This window comes from Erithacus rubecula (genome assembly GCF_903797595.1).
Source record: "Erithacus rubecula genome assembly, chromosome: 3".
Classification (NCBI taxonomy): Eukaryota; Metazoa; Chordata; class Aves; order Passeriformes; family Muscicapidae; genus Erithacus; species Erithacus rubecula.
Window position 1 is genome coordinate 136,672,727 of NC_136689.1, and position 16,196 is coordinate 136,688,922.

The following is a 16,196-nucleotide window of genomic DNA, read 5'->3' on the forward strand; positions in this document are numbered from 1 at the left end:
TCCCAATTTTAAGTTAAATATTTATTACTTAGATTACCTTCCTAAAAGATATGGAATTATTATTATTGCCAATTTCTCAGCATAAATATATTTGAGATTTCTAGCTACCCATCTCTGAACAGGAAATCACTATAATATCAATCAAGAAATATTAAATTACTTAAGAAAATTGCTAATTCCATGGCTCTAAATGCAGTAACATCTAATTTGGTACCAACAAACTTTCAAATTTGACATCAGAAAGGAAGTTTCCATCTCACCAGCACTGCAGGCCTCAAAAAAATCACAGGCACTTCAAGCACAAATTGATGAGAATTATGATGGAAAGCTATCTCTGAAAGCTTGATTTTACACTGTGTTCCTTATAATTTTAAATACAAACAAAGCAGTGAACAAAGAAAAGGATGCAAAGTCAAGAATTTAAATACCGAGATTTATATATATTCTTAAAAGAAATACAGTAAGAATTCTTAAAAATATAATATGAACTTTATTGCATGTATTATACCATAATCATGTGGAGATACAAGAATAAATACAACAAAATGTCTATGTTACTGAAGGTGGGAGATAAATATCTGAAGAAAATTGTCTGTCAAAGTGACATAAGTCATCTTGGAGATTACCAAACCATTTGATTTCAAATTCCATTACTGAAGCAGTTATCAGTGATGACAATGCTGAAGGGCCTATGCATTTTACCTCACCCTGAAACTCCTCTTTTAGTTTTTCTGGTATAAGATCCTGCCCCATAGCCTGCAAAAAGAGTAAGAAAGAATGGAATAAAAAAAATAACTTGCAGGAAAAAACCCTATTAAGCATGGCACTAATAACAGTCTTTACAGGCAAAGCCCTTGTCACAGGACCCACACACCATCCTGTAGAAGTTTCCAAGCCATGATGAAGTTGCCTGCCTTGGCATTCTGCATTCAGACCAAAGCTCAGTGCTGCACAACCCCTCCAGCTTCTGGCTGCACTTGCACAGGGGGTTTTCACTCTGAACAGCAGCAGAAATCTCAATGCCAGCTCTGCATTCAGTGCTCACCTTGCATCAGCACTGAACTCCTGGAGCACGTGTGGGCAAGGGAAGCAAGGAGAGAAGTTTCCTTTCCTGACCCTGAGGTATCCTGTGTGCTACTGCCCTCTCATGGATGCCATTCCTCAACTGCCTGCAGCTCAGCAGGGGCTTGGCTGCCACTAACCTAAAGCTGTAATGCTGACAGCAAAGTTAGAATCTTGCTGGCTTCATTCTACATATCCTAATATTCATTATGATAAAAGTCACAAGCTCTTTAAATAGCACTAAAAATGTTTAATCTCTATGAAGAGATTAAATGTGGTATTGCTCTCGTCTTATTTTTTTAACTAGAATCCAGTACATTAAGCAAAACAAAGAAATGCAAAACAAAGTCTCTGGCTTTTTCTGGAAATATGTAATACTTTTTATGCAAGTGTTTAATACTGCTGTTGCCATCAAAGTAATCTTCACTTCCATTTCAAACTACTGATTCATTTTGGGGCATGTAAAACTCCTGAGATAAAATGTGCATCCCAGGAAATGCCCAGTGCTGATGCATCTGCAAATACAAGTCAAGTGAGAAACTTAACAACGCTGCACATTCCTGACAGCAGAATCTCAGCAGATCAGAGATCCACCTGTGTGACACAGGCCAGGGCTCTACAGGCATCTCTGTCAGTTCCAGATGACACCCTGCCAGCTGCCCGCCCCAGCTAATTAATTCCCCGTGCTTCCTGGCACAGTTAATTAATGAAGGGGAGTGTCATGATTTGAGACAACCAGCCCACACAGAGAACTGAGACCCTGCACACAATGAAGCATCCTCTTACTTTGGTCATCAACAGCAAGGAGTTTTCATCGAAACCAAGTAGGGCCACTTTGTCATCAATTTCTTTTTGACCTTTTCTGTTACTCTCTAGCACAAAGGACAACTGTTGTGACTGGGTAAGCTGAAGTAAAAGCCTGGAATGAGAAAGGCAGTTAAAAATTGGCACAGCTGGAAAAAGAGTAAGTCGGCAGACTTAAAAGCAACCAAAACGTTTAATACTTTAATTAACACTTTTAATACTTAAATACTTTAAAACAGCTCTTCTTCCTGACTTTTGCCTACTACAAACAAGTCAATACACGTATATAAACCTACCATGGATATTGTGTATCTGTGCTAGAGAACTACTGAGAAGTATTTTTGAAAACCAATATGCCAACAGCCCTGGTTGCTCTATGCAAACATTTCTGGCCCCATGAACTCATCACACCATCCAAAAGTGAGGCTTGGACCTGTGAGTCATCAGGTGTCCCCATGTCCTTAGCACAGACTAACAATGACAGCAGCACATTTTTACCTATGGAACCTGAAAAGCTACAAATGTGAGAGTATATCAAAATATATCAAAAATCCTCCCCACGTAGGGCAACCCTGGATTATTTTCTAAAAGTGTTCACCAGTTTTATGTTACAGGCAGTGCCCCAGAAGTCACAACCATGAACTGGTGAAGGTCACACACTCTGCTCATGACAGAGGTTGATGTCACACAGGGCCCCAACACCAACTACTCAACCAGCAAAAACAGTGGCAGTTTCCAGAGTCCCCCTCGTACAAGGACTGTAAAACAGGTCAGCAGAGGAATATCCAGGTGTCTATACATTTATCTCAAATCCATTGTCAGATAGATTAACAGTATTATGCTTATTTTACAGTTCTAGGAACAGAGAGACATATTCCATGATCTCCTATGAACTCACTGAAATTCACAATGGGCATTATTGCAGAGATAATTATCAGTTTTAGAGAATTCACTAGAGTCTAGAGAAGGGCCACAAAGGTGAGCAAAGGCCTGGGAAGCCCTGCCATTTGGGAACAGGCTAAGAGAACTGGGTTTGTCCAAACTTGAAACAAGAAGGCTTAGGGGACACCTCCTCACCATGTTCCAGTATTTAAAGACTGGCTACAAAAAAGATGGAGATTCCCTTTATACAGGGAACCACATGGAAAAGATGAAGGACAATAGGCATAATGTTAATTGTGGGGAGATTCAAACTGGACACAAGAGGAAAGTATTTCACAATGAGATTTGTCATTGGAATAATCTCCTCAAGAAAGTTGTGGATTTCCCAGTGTTGGACATTTTTTAGATTCAGCTAAAACACCCACCACTGGGTGCTGGGCCATCTTGCCTATATCATGTTTTTGCCAAGAGAGGATGACCTTGAGGCCCCTTCCAACCTGAAATTCTATCATTCTACAACATTTAACCAAGGGTCCATTAGAACTTAGCAGTGTTGTTACTGAAAATGTGTTTAATTCAAACTTTATGCAAAATGAAAACCAGCTAATTTTTTAAATCCCATTTACTGAAGTTAAGTGAAGCTGGTGCTACAATAATAGTGTGCATATTTAAGGACAAGACTCAAGATCTGAGATGATAACTTTCAGTCGAATACTATAGACATCAATGTTTATAAATCTGATTTCCTCAGTTAAAACTTCACTGAATTTACAGAAGATTTGTTGGTTCCAAGTAAAAATGGAAAGTATTTTTAAATTATAAAGTATTTTTGTTTCAAAATTTGCATCAACATAGAATAAAAAAGAATGAAATTTCAATGAAAATTAAACAAAAACAATTTTTTTCAAATCTATGAGGGTTAATTATTCATGATGCACTACCAGAGAACCTTATTTCCTACAAAAAGCAATACTAACATCCCTTTTCTAGGTGTAACTTATCCTGCGCACACATTTATACAATATCTACATCCCACTTAAAATCCAACAGACCTGAAAATATTAGACAACTTGCATAAGCCTTGGGCAGGGGAGAAGCTTATCTGGGACAAGTGTATCTGCAAATGTAAACCACATTAACACTCTGTGAAACTGTGCAGCCAAGCAAGGAAATGCCACCATTTATAACTGTCTCAGTTCTCAACCATACACACTGAAACAAGCAACACAGATTATTAATATAAATGTACCTCCAGTATTCAACATCAGTACTAAATCAATGAACTTCTTCAAATAAAGTCTTAATCTCTTAGTCTGAGTACAGTTCAAAGCTACTATGTCGGATTTTTTTATATTTCTTAAATCTTGCCCCAGTAGGTCAGTTATGAAGCGTTCTCTGTGAACATTTCTGGACATTCATAAGATGCCTTTAAAAACATTCAGTGTCTGATACACTACTTAAAGGCAAGAGGGGGAAAAACCATCCAAGATTATTTTAATAAAACCAGTTCCTAATTATCTCTTTGACAAATTATGTTTTGGGGATTTTTGCTGTATGCAAGTTTTAGAAAGAGGGAAAAGAAAAGGAAAGAACATTTTTAATGCAACCCTGTCAATCAGTTGTCATGGAGTTCATTTTCCAGCCTCATCCATTATGCAGATTGGGGTATTATTATAAAATACATTTTCACTCAAGCATGAGGCTTCAAGCAAATAAGACAGGTGGCACTCACAGAAGGAAGACTGGCTATGCCTCCCCTTTGGGGCACTTCTGCTACTGCATCTTTAATACCAGACCAGCAAACAGCAATGGTCTAGCAGGAGCATTTGTTGAAGAACAGAACGTTTTCTATGTAATTACTTGAAAAGATTCACATTATAAGCCCATTAAAAAATTCTTTACTTCTCAACTGTGTGTGACACTAGTTTACTCTTTCCACTCAGATTCAGACTCTGCACAGCCACCACACTAAGTAGATTTTGCATTTTATATCTGAAGCAACAGTAGGGTGCTTCTAAGTTAGTGTTGCCAACTCTGAAACAAACATTTAAATCGAAAATGCAAACTGAAAACAACAACTAGGAAAAATATACTTTACATTGTTCTTGACTGAGAGAACTTAGTATTATTCTAAGAATACATAGAATTACCTTGCTCTGATAAACGAGGCACATGCTTTTATCCCAACTTTCTTTAACACGTTCTGCTTCCAGGACTTGGAGTCTGCAGATTTCTCTTTGTCCGTCTGTTCCAGTTCTCCTGAAGTGCAGAGGAATTCATTCACCACTTGGCTGCTGGGACAAGTCACAGCATTCTCCCTCTTTGTTTCTGCAACAAGGCTGAACCAAGGGGCTTCTTTCTGGCCATCTGATCTGTGAGGCTGCAAATTAATCTCTCTGCCAGTCGATGTTTTGAAACTGCTGTTACTTACACAAACCTCTTCAGACTGATTTAGATTTGCTTCTGGAATGACCAATGGAGACAAATTCTGTAAAAGGCTCATATAAGCTTCAGCAAGTAACTTCCAGAACCAAGGATTGAAAGGATGTAAACAGATCAGTTGCTGCAGACACATAATCTTTTTTTCTACATTTTCCAGACCCTGGTAAATGGAAAACTGCAGGTTGAGAACTGTTGTTAAGTGATCCGTGTTAGTAGCGCTGTTTCTCTAGAAACCAAAGATAATAGATTAAAAACAGCAGTAGAACAGAACCATTCTTCAGAGCCTAAGAAAATGTCTCCCTAAATAATGACATACAAATATCACAAGGTAATTTTTAAACTGCACAAAATGCTGCTCTTGATTTAAAATGATACAATGGGATACAGATCTTGCACAATTCCCTCTAGCTGCCTTGTCCCAGTCTGAGAGGCAAAAAGGTCCTAAATGCTGTCATTTGTTTATTTGCCTTCAGAGTGTTCTACAGCTGCCTTTCTTTGCAGCATAAATACCTTTTATATAAAATAAAAAGCATCAATAATATTCTAGCAGACTTCAGAGCCTCTGGACTTTTTCCTTATAGGAAAAACTCAATTTGTGGCTAGATACTCCTCTTGGTGGCAGTTTGGCAGCAAGTATATGGAAAAGAAAGAGAGTTTTGAACTGTCATGTGTATACTGGAAAGATTTAAGCACTCATTTATTCCCTTTCTTATAATTCCTATTACATTGCATTAATTCTGCCTGGCAGAGCATGATATTTAGTCCCTTCCAGGACTACCAGTTTCCCTGCACAGGGAGCTCATTGTGGTACAGGGTGTTCCAGTTTCTAAAGAGTGATTACATCTGCAGTGACAGCTACCCTCTGTTTACCAAATACTCTGAGCACTGAACATCCTGAAGGATTATACACATGAAAATTATTTTTCCAGAAAATGGTCTGTATAAAAGAACTAGTGGCAATGTTTTCACGTTCAAAGCCTAAAAGAAAGACTTCATTATTTACCATTTTTTCTGCAATATCCAGAGCCTCCTTGTGCCTTCCTAGGCGAGATAAACACCGAGCCTGGCCCTCCTGGACATCACGTCTCATTGCAATGTTGCTGGCAGGTAAGAGCAGCAGGCAATCTGAGTATTCACACAGGGCTTTCTAGGAGTGTGACAGGAAGAAAAGCCAAAGAAAAAGGGAGAGATTTGCATTTGAAAGCAGGCCTGACAGCACGTTTTCTTTATGACTACAGTCACAAAGGGAATTCAGAACCTGAAGCCCACATTTGCATTTCTCCAGACTCAGCTACTACCTGTGTGAGCAAGAGACAAGGCCCCAGTACTCCACAGCCAAGTCTAGATGGTGATGAGCAGCCTCAGTTCCAGCTCATGTTTAGGTCCAAGCAGGATTCATCACACATCTGCCCACCTCTCTCCCACCTCACTTGATCCAGAATGGATCATCTACTGACCTGGGTAATATGTGACACAAGGCATCAATGATGTGAGTGCTCACCCTAAATCTGTGGGACTTTGTTTCCAAACCAGACATTCTCCTTGGGAAGGTTTGAACCTGCAAGTACCTCGAATAATCAGTAAGTCAGAGAATACCACAAGGAAAGTGAATCTCCATTGTTCCTGTAGGCTGGTTTTAATGTACTTGAAATAAATATTAATTGGGGTAAGGAAAAAGACAAGAATGAGCAATACTTCTACAGCTAAATGCTCAGGGCACTCACCAGGACTCCAATTAACATTTAAATACATTAAATTAAGTATTCAGTGAAGCTAGGTCTGGAATTTTGATTTCTCTTCCTTTGTGTAAGTGCTCAGAGAGAAAACTAAAGAACAGTGCTCATTCTCCCATCTCTCAAAATTAGTATTTAATTATTCCTTGCAAACTTTAATGGTTCTAACAGAAAGAGCTTCTAAATACCCTAAATACTTCCTAGCAAAATGGCTGAAATATTTTTCTCTGCTGATGCTGAGTTCACATTCATTCCAAAGCAAAAGAGGGAGCTCCCTTCTGCCCAGTGCATGCAGCAGCCACTGGTGAAAAAGGATCAGAGGGCTGATGACACCTGTTTGCCTTGTTATGTGACAAAGGGGCATAACCTGGCAAGGTTCAGGCATTATGAATCCCAAGCAGATTCTACAGTCATCTATATCCTAAACATGGACACAGTTTAGAACACTGCTGTCCTTGACATTTCCTATTAAGTGGCCTATCCTAAAGTAAAAACTGACAATGAGAAAACAGATTACTACCCCTATTTACATATTTCCAGCCCCCTTTCTAAGGTCAATGCTTCCAAATCAGTAATTATACGTGCAATCAAGCTCTGGTTCTTGTTCCACCAATGATCTAGGTTAGCAATAAAACTGAAAATATTTCTAACATGAATCACTGCTACAGAAAAGAGATAGGAAGCAATGGTCTGTTCTATTTAGCAGATCTCAGGAGGTGTTTTTCTCTCCTGACTGGTAACCACAGCAAGGAGAAATCTGCTTTTCCTGGGGGTCAGCAGCTACACCTGACCACAGCCTGAGGCAGCCCTGCTATCAGCACCCTTTTATGAATCTCTTCAGGGCATCTCAGCTGAGACTAGAAAGTATCTGCCAGGTATACACAGTGCTGCAATAACATTAGGATCAGTACCAACTGAAATACAAAAAGATCTCGAAATCCAATGTGCAAGGCAAAAGGAGTAGTCAGAAGTCAGCTGGAGGGCTTTGAAATCAGGGAACCTGTAATGCAATCCATAAGCCGGAAGAAGCTACACCTGAAACAAGGCCTGGAGATGCTGATTTTAACAAGGAAGCAAGGTAATGAAAGACTAGATCCTGCAACCAGGACTGCAAAAGGCAGGAGAGCATCGCTGATGAGGAATGCGGCTCAGGACGTGCACAGTGAGGAGCGCACACGGGCAATATTCACCACGGCAAAGGTGCGAGCGGAGGCGGCACAGACCCGGCACAGGCCGTGCAGAGGCAGCTCCGCCACCGCAGCTTTCCCCGGACAGCGGGGGGAGCTCTGGGAAAGGTGACCCGCAGCCGCCTGGTGCCAGCGATCTGACAGCCCTGGAGGGACACGGCATTATCCCCAGGCACGGAGAAACCCGCGTGCCAAACTCCGACCGCGACTTCCCCGGCCACGCGCACCCGCTCTGCTCGCGGCATCAGTTCCGGGGCAGCGCCGCGTTCCTGCCCGGCTGGCTCCAGGCTGCCTCTGGGATGGATCGTGGCAGAACACAGATCTGCACCGCGGCCCGGCCCCGCCCGGCCCGGTCCGGGGCTGCCACGCGTTCAGCACGAACCGGGAGCGGGACTGACCGCGGCACGTGGGGCGGTACACAACGCACCGGACCCGCGGTACATCGAGGTACATCGTGTACGGTCACCCTGCCGCTGCACACCGGGGCTGCAGCACCGCGCCCGTCCGTGTCCCCACAGCTTCCCCCGGGCGAGAGCCCTGCAAATACCTCGAAGTCCCGCTGCCGGAACGCCCAGTCCGCACGGAACTTGCTGCCCGTGACCCCGCCGGCATCTTCCCCGCCGTCAGCCGTGCTGTGGAACCACTGCGGGCACACAGAGAAACAGAGAGCTCACACAGAGCCGTGAGGGGCCGTGGAACTACTGCCGGGATACAGAGCACACACAGAGAACACACAGAACCGTGACGGGCCGCGGAACTACTGCCGGGATACAGAGCACACACAGAACCGTGACGGGCCGTGGAACTACTGCCGGGATACAGAGCACACACAGAACCGTGAGGGGCCACGCTGTGGAGCCACTGCGGGGACACGCAGCATGCACAGAGCCCACAGAGAGCCTTGACGGGCCGCGAACCCCTGCGCGCACACAGAGCACACACAGAGCCGTCACGGCCCGCCGTAACCCGCCCCGCTCCTCGCGCCGCCCCGCCCCGCTCCTCACGCCGGGCTCGCAGTGCCTGGCGCCGCTCGCAGCCCCGTCCCCGCCGCGCTCCCGCCGCTCCCGGCTCGGCGCGAACAGGGAATCCTCGAACTGCGGGCCCAGCGGCGGCTCCATGGCTGCGCTCCCGCCGGCCCCCGCGCGGGGGAGGAGCTCGCTCTCCGCTCTGCCACAGGGAAGCGACCCCAGTGAAGGGCTGAGCTGGGGCCCCGCGCCTCGATAAATTAACTGCGTAACTGTGGAGCTGCTCAGTTAGCATGCCGGTCTGGTGACTGTGTATAGAGCGAGTGGGAATGTGTTTTGGTAACTTTTCCATTTGGTTTCCCTTCTGTCTCAAAGCAGAAAATGTATTACTTGCTCTAGGCGATCCTGCCTTGGCAGGGGGTTGGACTAGATGATCTCCACACCCTTCCAACCCTAAAAATTCAGTGATTCTGTAACTTTCCAGGCTTTCCACGATAGGCTTTCCCAGAGGACCCTACACTGTGCTATGGGAAACAGGGACACAACAAAGCGAAGGCTGATCCTAGATGCTTGTATAGATGATTTTAAAGGTTTCCTTCTAGTAGACATGTAAAAAATGTGGTTTGCTTTTCTCAGGGTTTTTTTCTTCTTATGTGCTTAAAATATTATTCTATACCAGCAGAGCTGTGACTGAGCGTAGCACAACCTGGCATCAATGCCAGGGAAGAAACTCAACTTTGGTAGTTGGAATTGATCAGAAAAATAAAAGCAGATTGATGTTTCTTTTGCTTGTAAACTTGCTGTTTGGCAAACAAGCCCTCCAGCACAGAGGAAACTGTTCAGCAATTAAGTCTTGAGAGAACCAAGAGTTTGTTTGACATGCTTCAGTCTTCCTGTTAAAAGTATGAAGGTAGGTGAGGACATTCACTTCTGTATGCATATCAAAACCACCTGGCTTCCTCCTGCCTGCAGACCATCCTGTGGAGGCTGGAACAAGTGTCTGAACAGTTTCAGCACCTGTAGTGCTCCTCACATGCACTGGACACACACATTCCCTTCCCCCTATTCCAGGACTGCGGGTCACACTGCAACACACTGGTCTGATGAACGAGGCATAAAAATCCAGAAAGACAAATAAGCACAAATCAAAAAGAAGAAAATCCAAAAAAAGAAACATGAGTAATCAAAGTGAAATGTGGCCACAGCTCAAAAGAAAACACAAAAAAACAAGGCATTCCCAGGGGCAAATCCCACAGCAGCTGGTTGGCTGCCAGCTTGGATTGCAGAGTTCTCCAGGGCTGGGGGTTTCGACCATTTCTTCTGAGGACACCAACGTGGTCTACAAAAGGCTCTGTGTTGCAATGCAGAGAATGCCTTTGTCTGGTAAATCAGCGATAGCAGAGCCGTGATTCCTGAGTGCCACACAGGGTGCCTAGCAGCTGACCGTGTGGTTTCAATTGTAAGTCATGGGCAAAGTATTGCCTCTCTTCATTTCTTCTTTGCCTGGTTCTCCGCTGCCCCTGCCTCCCCTCAAGATATTTAAAAAAATTCTCATATATTCGTTACAGGAATGAAAAAATGCAACTTTAAGAATTAATCCCTCTGTCTTGTCAGCACTGGAGGTTTGCTCAATTTCTCCCCTAAGATCCAAGTCATCAGTGTAGCTGCCAGAATACAAATTCTCACTGTACTTAACTAAAGCTGTTTGTTCGAGTTTGCATGGCATAATTTGCCTTGATGCTGTTAGCCTTGGCTTCACAGAGGAGAAAACATCATCCCTGGAAGAGGCAGCTTTGAGGGGGCTCAGAGATGTACGAGCCCTCAGAAGCCTGTCCTGCTGCAGCTGCTCTGTAGGCAGCTTCAGGGATAAAAAGAAGCTATAGATTAATCTTTCCCTAAAGGCAGGCAAGGTCTTACTCCACTGCCAGCCACCAGCTCGGTACATGAACACTGGGCCAATAAAAACGGGCTCCAGCAAGTCGTGGCCTCCGAGCAAGTTCCTGTCATCAGCAAAGCCATTGTGGCTGCTCACAGGAGCGTGCCTCGCCCGGGCAGCGGTGAGGGGCTGGGACCCAGCTTCACCCCAGTGAACGGGGCAGCAGTGGGGATGGCCTGTGTGCTTCATCTTGCAGTCAGGGTGAGCCCACAGACAGCGCACAGTTGTAGCTGTGAACACAACTTCAGCAATAGGCAGGGTTTTTCCATGCTGTCCTATTGCTTGAATCTTCTGGCCAGGAGAAGAAAATGCAGCATGGAAGATAGTTTGTCTAACACTCTTCTTCTCCCTATTTCCCTGTCTACTCTGAGGCAAAATTAATTCAGAAGAACCTTCCTCCAATGTTTCTTTAATTACTGATGTTGTTATTTGTTATTTGTTGTATTGTGATAGCCTCCATGGATCCTAGCCACAGTCCAGCCACTCTTATGCCAGCACACAGACACACAATAAAGGCTTCAGACACCATCAAGCACACACAGCAGAAACAAGAAACCTCAGCTGGCAATTAGGGCCCTATCCTGGTAGGCACTACCCACACACATTGGCCAGGAATAATGCAGCTCACATGACTTTATTAAAATATACTGGAAAGCAGCTGCCTTTGGAAAAAAGCAGGAGAGCGAGCAGTTGTCTCCTCAAAGCAAGAAAGCTGCCTGTAGTGAAGAAATCAAGTAAGGCCCACAGGCAGCGGTCCTCAAAGAACAAGGTGGCTCCTGAATTGTTAAGTGGATTCTTCCAGACACTGAGAAATATTCATACCTTGAGGAAGATTAGTTTTCTTGTTGGATAGTCATAACATACCCTCTTCCCTAAACACACTCATGAAAAGAGAACAGCTCTTTATTTGCTGACATTGTCTCATTGTATCCTTGTCTCTTGCCTTTTATTTAAAGTTTTTTACAGAAGAAACCATCTTTCATCTACTTTGCATGGTGTCACAAAAGGGGATAGTGTCCATGACTACTGGGAGGGTAGGAAAAACATTTCATGGTTTGGGGAAGACAGAGGTTATCTCTACCACAAACTACAAACAAAAAAGCTCTGATGAGCTCAGATGAACTCTAGCATAACTTAAAATGATGATAGTAAGTTCTAGTTAGATACAATTAAAATTGAGTGGGGAGGTGAGTGGTGCATTGTGGAAATCAAAGATATTGAACTGTTTGTTGTTAATAGAAGTCAAAAGCTTCTTATGGGTCCTTAGGACAGAGAGGAGAAGATGCATCCCCAAAAGATGGTTCATTTACCTGCTCTACCTTAAGATAGTGCAACCTTTTAAGCCCCTGGCAAGCCATATTAGCTAGGCCATAATCCATCCCCCTCAGGCCTCACAAAACCCAATAAAGTTGTTATTGCACACAGATGTGTTCAGCTATTAATGGTTTTTGCAACTATTTTCTGTCTAGTAGGATAAATGATAAGCAGAATGAGTACGCCCTTGGGTTTGACCAGAAAGTTGTCAAAAAGAAAAGAGGAAAAAAGCTTTCTGGAAAGATAAAGAAAGTGATCAAGTGCTAGAAAGAATCCTAAAGCAGTGATCTTCCCAGGCAAGCTTACACATTTCCAGTTTTGACATAATTATGTGTCTACATTGTTTCACTCAGCCATGTAGTACAACCTCTGAGGTTGCACCTTGATGGTTTACAGAATACAAAAGTCATGGCAAGGGGTGGTAGCTCCAATATACTTCTCTAACTAGAAGAACAACCAACAGAGTCCCAGGGCTGGGCATGGTGAGGTTTGTATGCCTCCTTCTACACCCTTTTTCAGTTTTATCAGTTTTTCTGAAAACTCATTAATTTGCCCTGGCCACTGGTGCTTAATTTCTACTTGTAATGAAACCAGGCCACAGAGACCACAGTGGATTCGTTACTTCTCTAGGTGAAAACTTTCCTACTGCAGTTTTCAGGACTGGGCAGGACCAAGCAACACTGCTGGCAACTCCTCTAGGACACCTTTTAAAACCTTTTTTATAACAACATTGAATTAACAGAGCTGACTTACTACAATATTGCTGTCTAGCAGAAACAAGGAGAAATAAATCAAAAAAATTAGAGGAAAAAAAAGCTACACTGAAGAAATACACCCAGACCTTCAGGCCTACCCTCACAACTCAGTTTTTTTTCAGGCCTTGCTCTGATTTTCCATATGGAGGCTGCCTCCACATGGGAAACAACTGAACTGTTGATTCTGCAGTGCCTTGTTTCCCATACAGTTTTTGCACTGCTGGAGAGGACTAGTGGAAACTGCTATTAAATTTAGCTTCTATGTCTTCTTATTGCCTTACACAAGTAGCACTGCCTGAAGAAAGTGTGAGTCACAGCAGAGAGAAAGCACTGCTCAATGAACACATGCAAACAAAATGCAGAAATCCAGAATGGGCTTTGCCCAGAGTTGCTCCCTTCCCCCAGTAATTGCATGTGAAACACATTTAGAGCAAAGAAAACTGTAAAACATACATCAATGATGCAGTTTTTAACTCTGTGGTATCTCTAGGAAAAATGATGAACCCCTTCCATAACAGAACATCTGTGAGGCTCCAGTTCTGCACGTTGTGGGTGCAGGTGTGACACTTGCACAGAAATTCTTGCAGCTAGACTTCACCTGGAGGCTCTGGCTAGCTGCTGGAAACACCAGAACTGAGAGCAGTTACAATTGCAATACTCTTTGTACCATTTCTGGTTCAGAACATGTCATTATTACAGGCTATTTTTTGGGCTCTTTTCCTTGTTAGTCCCTTAAGACAGGCTTTACTGAAGTTACGCTTTTTTTTGCTTTGGCTCTCATTTAGGAAAACTGAAGTTCACTAAGAGGAGAATTACTGCCAACACTGACCTTTATTTTCACCCAAAGACACAAATCAACTAGGTGTGACACACTTTCTTTCCCTTTTTCCATCTTTTCTTTCTTCTACCAAATATTTTAAGGTAATGAAGATCAGCTCAGCTCAGCACTGAACCTGTAAAGAAACACACATGGGAGAGAAATTAGTCACAATGCTAGTAGTTCAATATTATAGCAGTAGAAACATGTATTCAAATATTTCATTTTACAGTATTTGAAGTGCAACAAGTCCACTATCTATCTGAGACTAGCAACCTCCACCAGCAATATTCCAAAGCAATACCAAACCCACAAGAAATAATTTATGAAGTGCACAAAGTGGCTTAGTATTTTAAATTTGCAAAAATAGTAGTTGATAGTATTGTTATGAAAACAAATGAAAGTTGAAAGATGCTGGGAAGAAGGGTCTGGGAAAGGGGAAATAACCCACAAGCCCAGCTGATCTCTTTGAAAATACCTACTGAACTGCAGCATTTTAAAATTGCTGATAACAATGTGAACAAAAAAGGTACCTTTTTAAAAAAAGTGACTGCATGCATAATCCGGTGCTTCTTGTAACTCCCTCATTACCTGATGGATTCTTGAAAAAGCATTCTTTTTTTTTTTACCCAACCAAGTAAAACTATTTGGCCAAACACCAAGCTGTGTTGACGACTCATGTTCATCTCCAGTCCTGTGCTTAGGTCACCACTTCAGCTAGGGATGTCATTTTTCAGACTAACATCAGCTACAGCACAGGAGCAACTCTTGCTTTAAACATCTTTTTCTTTGCCAGGGATACATGTGTAAGCACAATGCCAGGTCCTGCAGGAAAATCTCAGACTCAGGTTCCTCCAGTTGCAGCTCAGCTGCTGGCATAGATGGGTGTGAGGAGTCCCACCAAAGCAAGACAGTGGCACTGCCTCTGGCAGGGAGTGGCTGTGAGTGATGGCAGGCTGGGCTCAGGGGCAAGGACCTCCAGAGCTCAGCGGCAGCTCTTTCCCCAGACCCTCCTCATCTCAGGGAAACACACGTGTTAAAGCAGCCTGGCCAACTGACAGGGACTTCGGTTAGGAGGTGGTTGCTACTCACCCCTGCTCTGCCCACCCTGAATATTTCAAATGCTGTAATGAAAAGCATCTGCCATAGTGAGAACGCTCAGGCGAACGTGCCTGGTGCTGACCCGGCAGAGCAGCTCAGCGGCAGCAGCTGTACTGACTCACACGGGAAGCTGACCTCACACTGGCTGCTCCGCCAAGCCCCTTCTCCAAATCCAATGCATCTGAGCAACCGGTGAAATTCCATTTGTGTAACAGGGAAAATGATATTTGAAAAGATCTGGTTTGTGACATTTTCATACGGACGTGATTCCTGGTTTCTGCACCACCTCTTAAAACCACACACACTCAGTAAGGAGACATTTATTCCATTGTTTCTGTTTTCAAATTTTTGGTACAAAGTTTATTTTCAGAAGTTCTCACATGATCCTTTCTCCTACCAGCGCCTTTAGGATTTTTCTATCTCTGATTTATTTTCTTTATCTGTTGAAGCAAAAGCAGTAATTGCTACAGAAAGAAATAATGGCAATATTACAAATATTTTACAGCAGCATCCATTCGTTTCTTTGCCTCAAAAAAATAACAAAAATAAATCCAAAGACAAGATCCATACAGCCACAAAGGCTTAGGTTTGTAATATCCAGAAGTATGCTGCGTTCCCATATACGAGTTGTACAAGTCCAGCACAACTTTCCAAGTTTGTGCAGAGCCTGATAAATAAGACACAGAAATATCAGTTACATTATACTGTTTCTAAGAACTTTTACTCTGTAAAATGTTTGGTCACTCAAAGCTATAAGCTTAATCACATATCAAAGAACACAGGCAATAAAGCCCATCTTACTGAAACATATAGTATTAGGCCAAACAAAATATAAGAGGACAAAATCTAGTGGTCACAAAATCCTCTTCAAAAAAGGTCTCAAACAGAATGTTTTCATCATGTATCAGAATAAAAACGTACTGTATTAAAATCTGATTTTTGTTTTACAAGCTGTCTTTTAATCAGTCTTCTATTTACAGTGCAGAACTGCCAACTGCAGTAGTTTAACTTTGGCACAACACTAAGTTTCAATCCTTTTGAGTATTCAAGTCCTGTGTGTGTCCAAAAATTTTCTTGGTTTCACGAAAGATTAGGCCCATTCACAGTTAACCAGTTATCTTGAAATTTTTCAAGAATTGCTTCCCCTTCACCACACTGGGCAGCTACAAAGGAAAGACATTGTAAGCTATTGCATCAT

At 43.0% G+C, this 16,196-nt stretch overlaps 2 protein-coding genes across 4 annotated transcripts in view; both read right to left on the reverse strand.

Annotated features, from left to right (window-relative positions):
• The window catches only part of LOC306799164 (uncharacterized protein C8orf76-like), a 25,669-nt gene continuing 9,473 nt past the window's right edge, over positions 1-16,196 (reverse strand). For 2 of the 3 annotated variants that reach the window (XM_079299792.1, XM_079299793.1), the window contains exons 2-7: positions 13,910-14,033; positions 8,658-8,753; positions 6,194-6,337; positions 4,899-5,416; positions 1,849-1,981; positions 1-756 (exon numbers count right to left, since the gene is read on the reverse strand). In XM_079299792.1, coding sequence (XP_079155918.1) covers positions 550-756; positions 1,849-1,981; positions 4,899-5,416; positions 6,194-6,337; positions 8,658-8,753; positions 13,910-13,972 — 1,161 coding nt within the window. In that variant the 5' untranslated portion in view covers positions 13,973-14,033 and the 3' untranslated portion in view covers positions 1-549. Of the gene's footprint in view, positions 757-1,848; positions 1,982-4,898; positions 5,417-6,193; positions 6,338-8,657; positions 8,754-9,114; positions 9,339-13,909; positions 14,034-16,196 lie in introns of those variants that run through there. The other variant, XM_079299791.1, reaches the window with a different exon arrangement.
• ZHX1 (zinc fingers and homeoboxes 1) overlaps positions 15,091-16,196 on the reverse strand; it is a 27,955-nt gene continuing 26,849 nt past the window's right edge. The window contains exon 4 of the transcript XR_013773542.1: positions 15,091-16,161. The gene's annotated coding sequence lies outside the window, so the exon portion shown is untranslated. The remainder of the gene's footprint in view (positions 16,162-16,196) is intronic.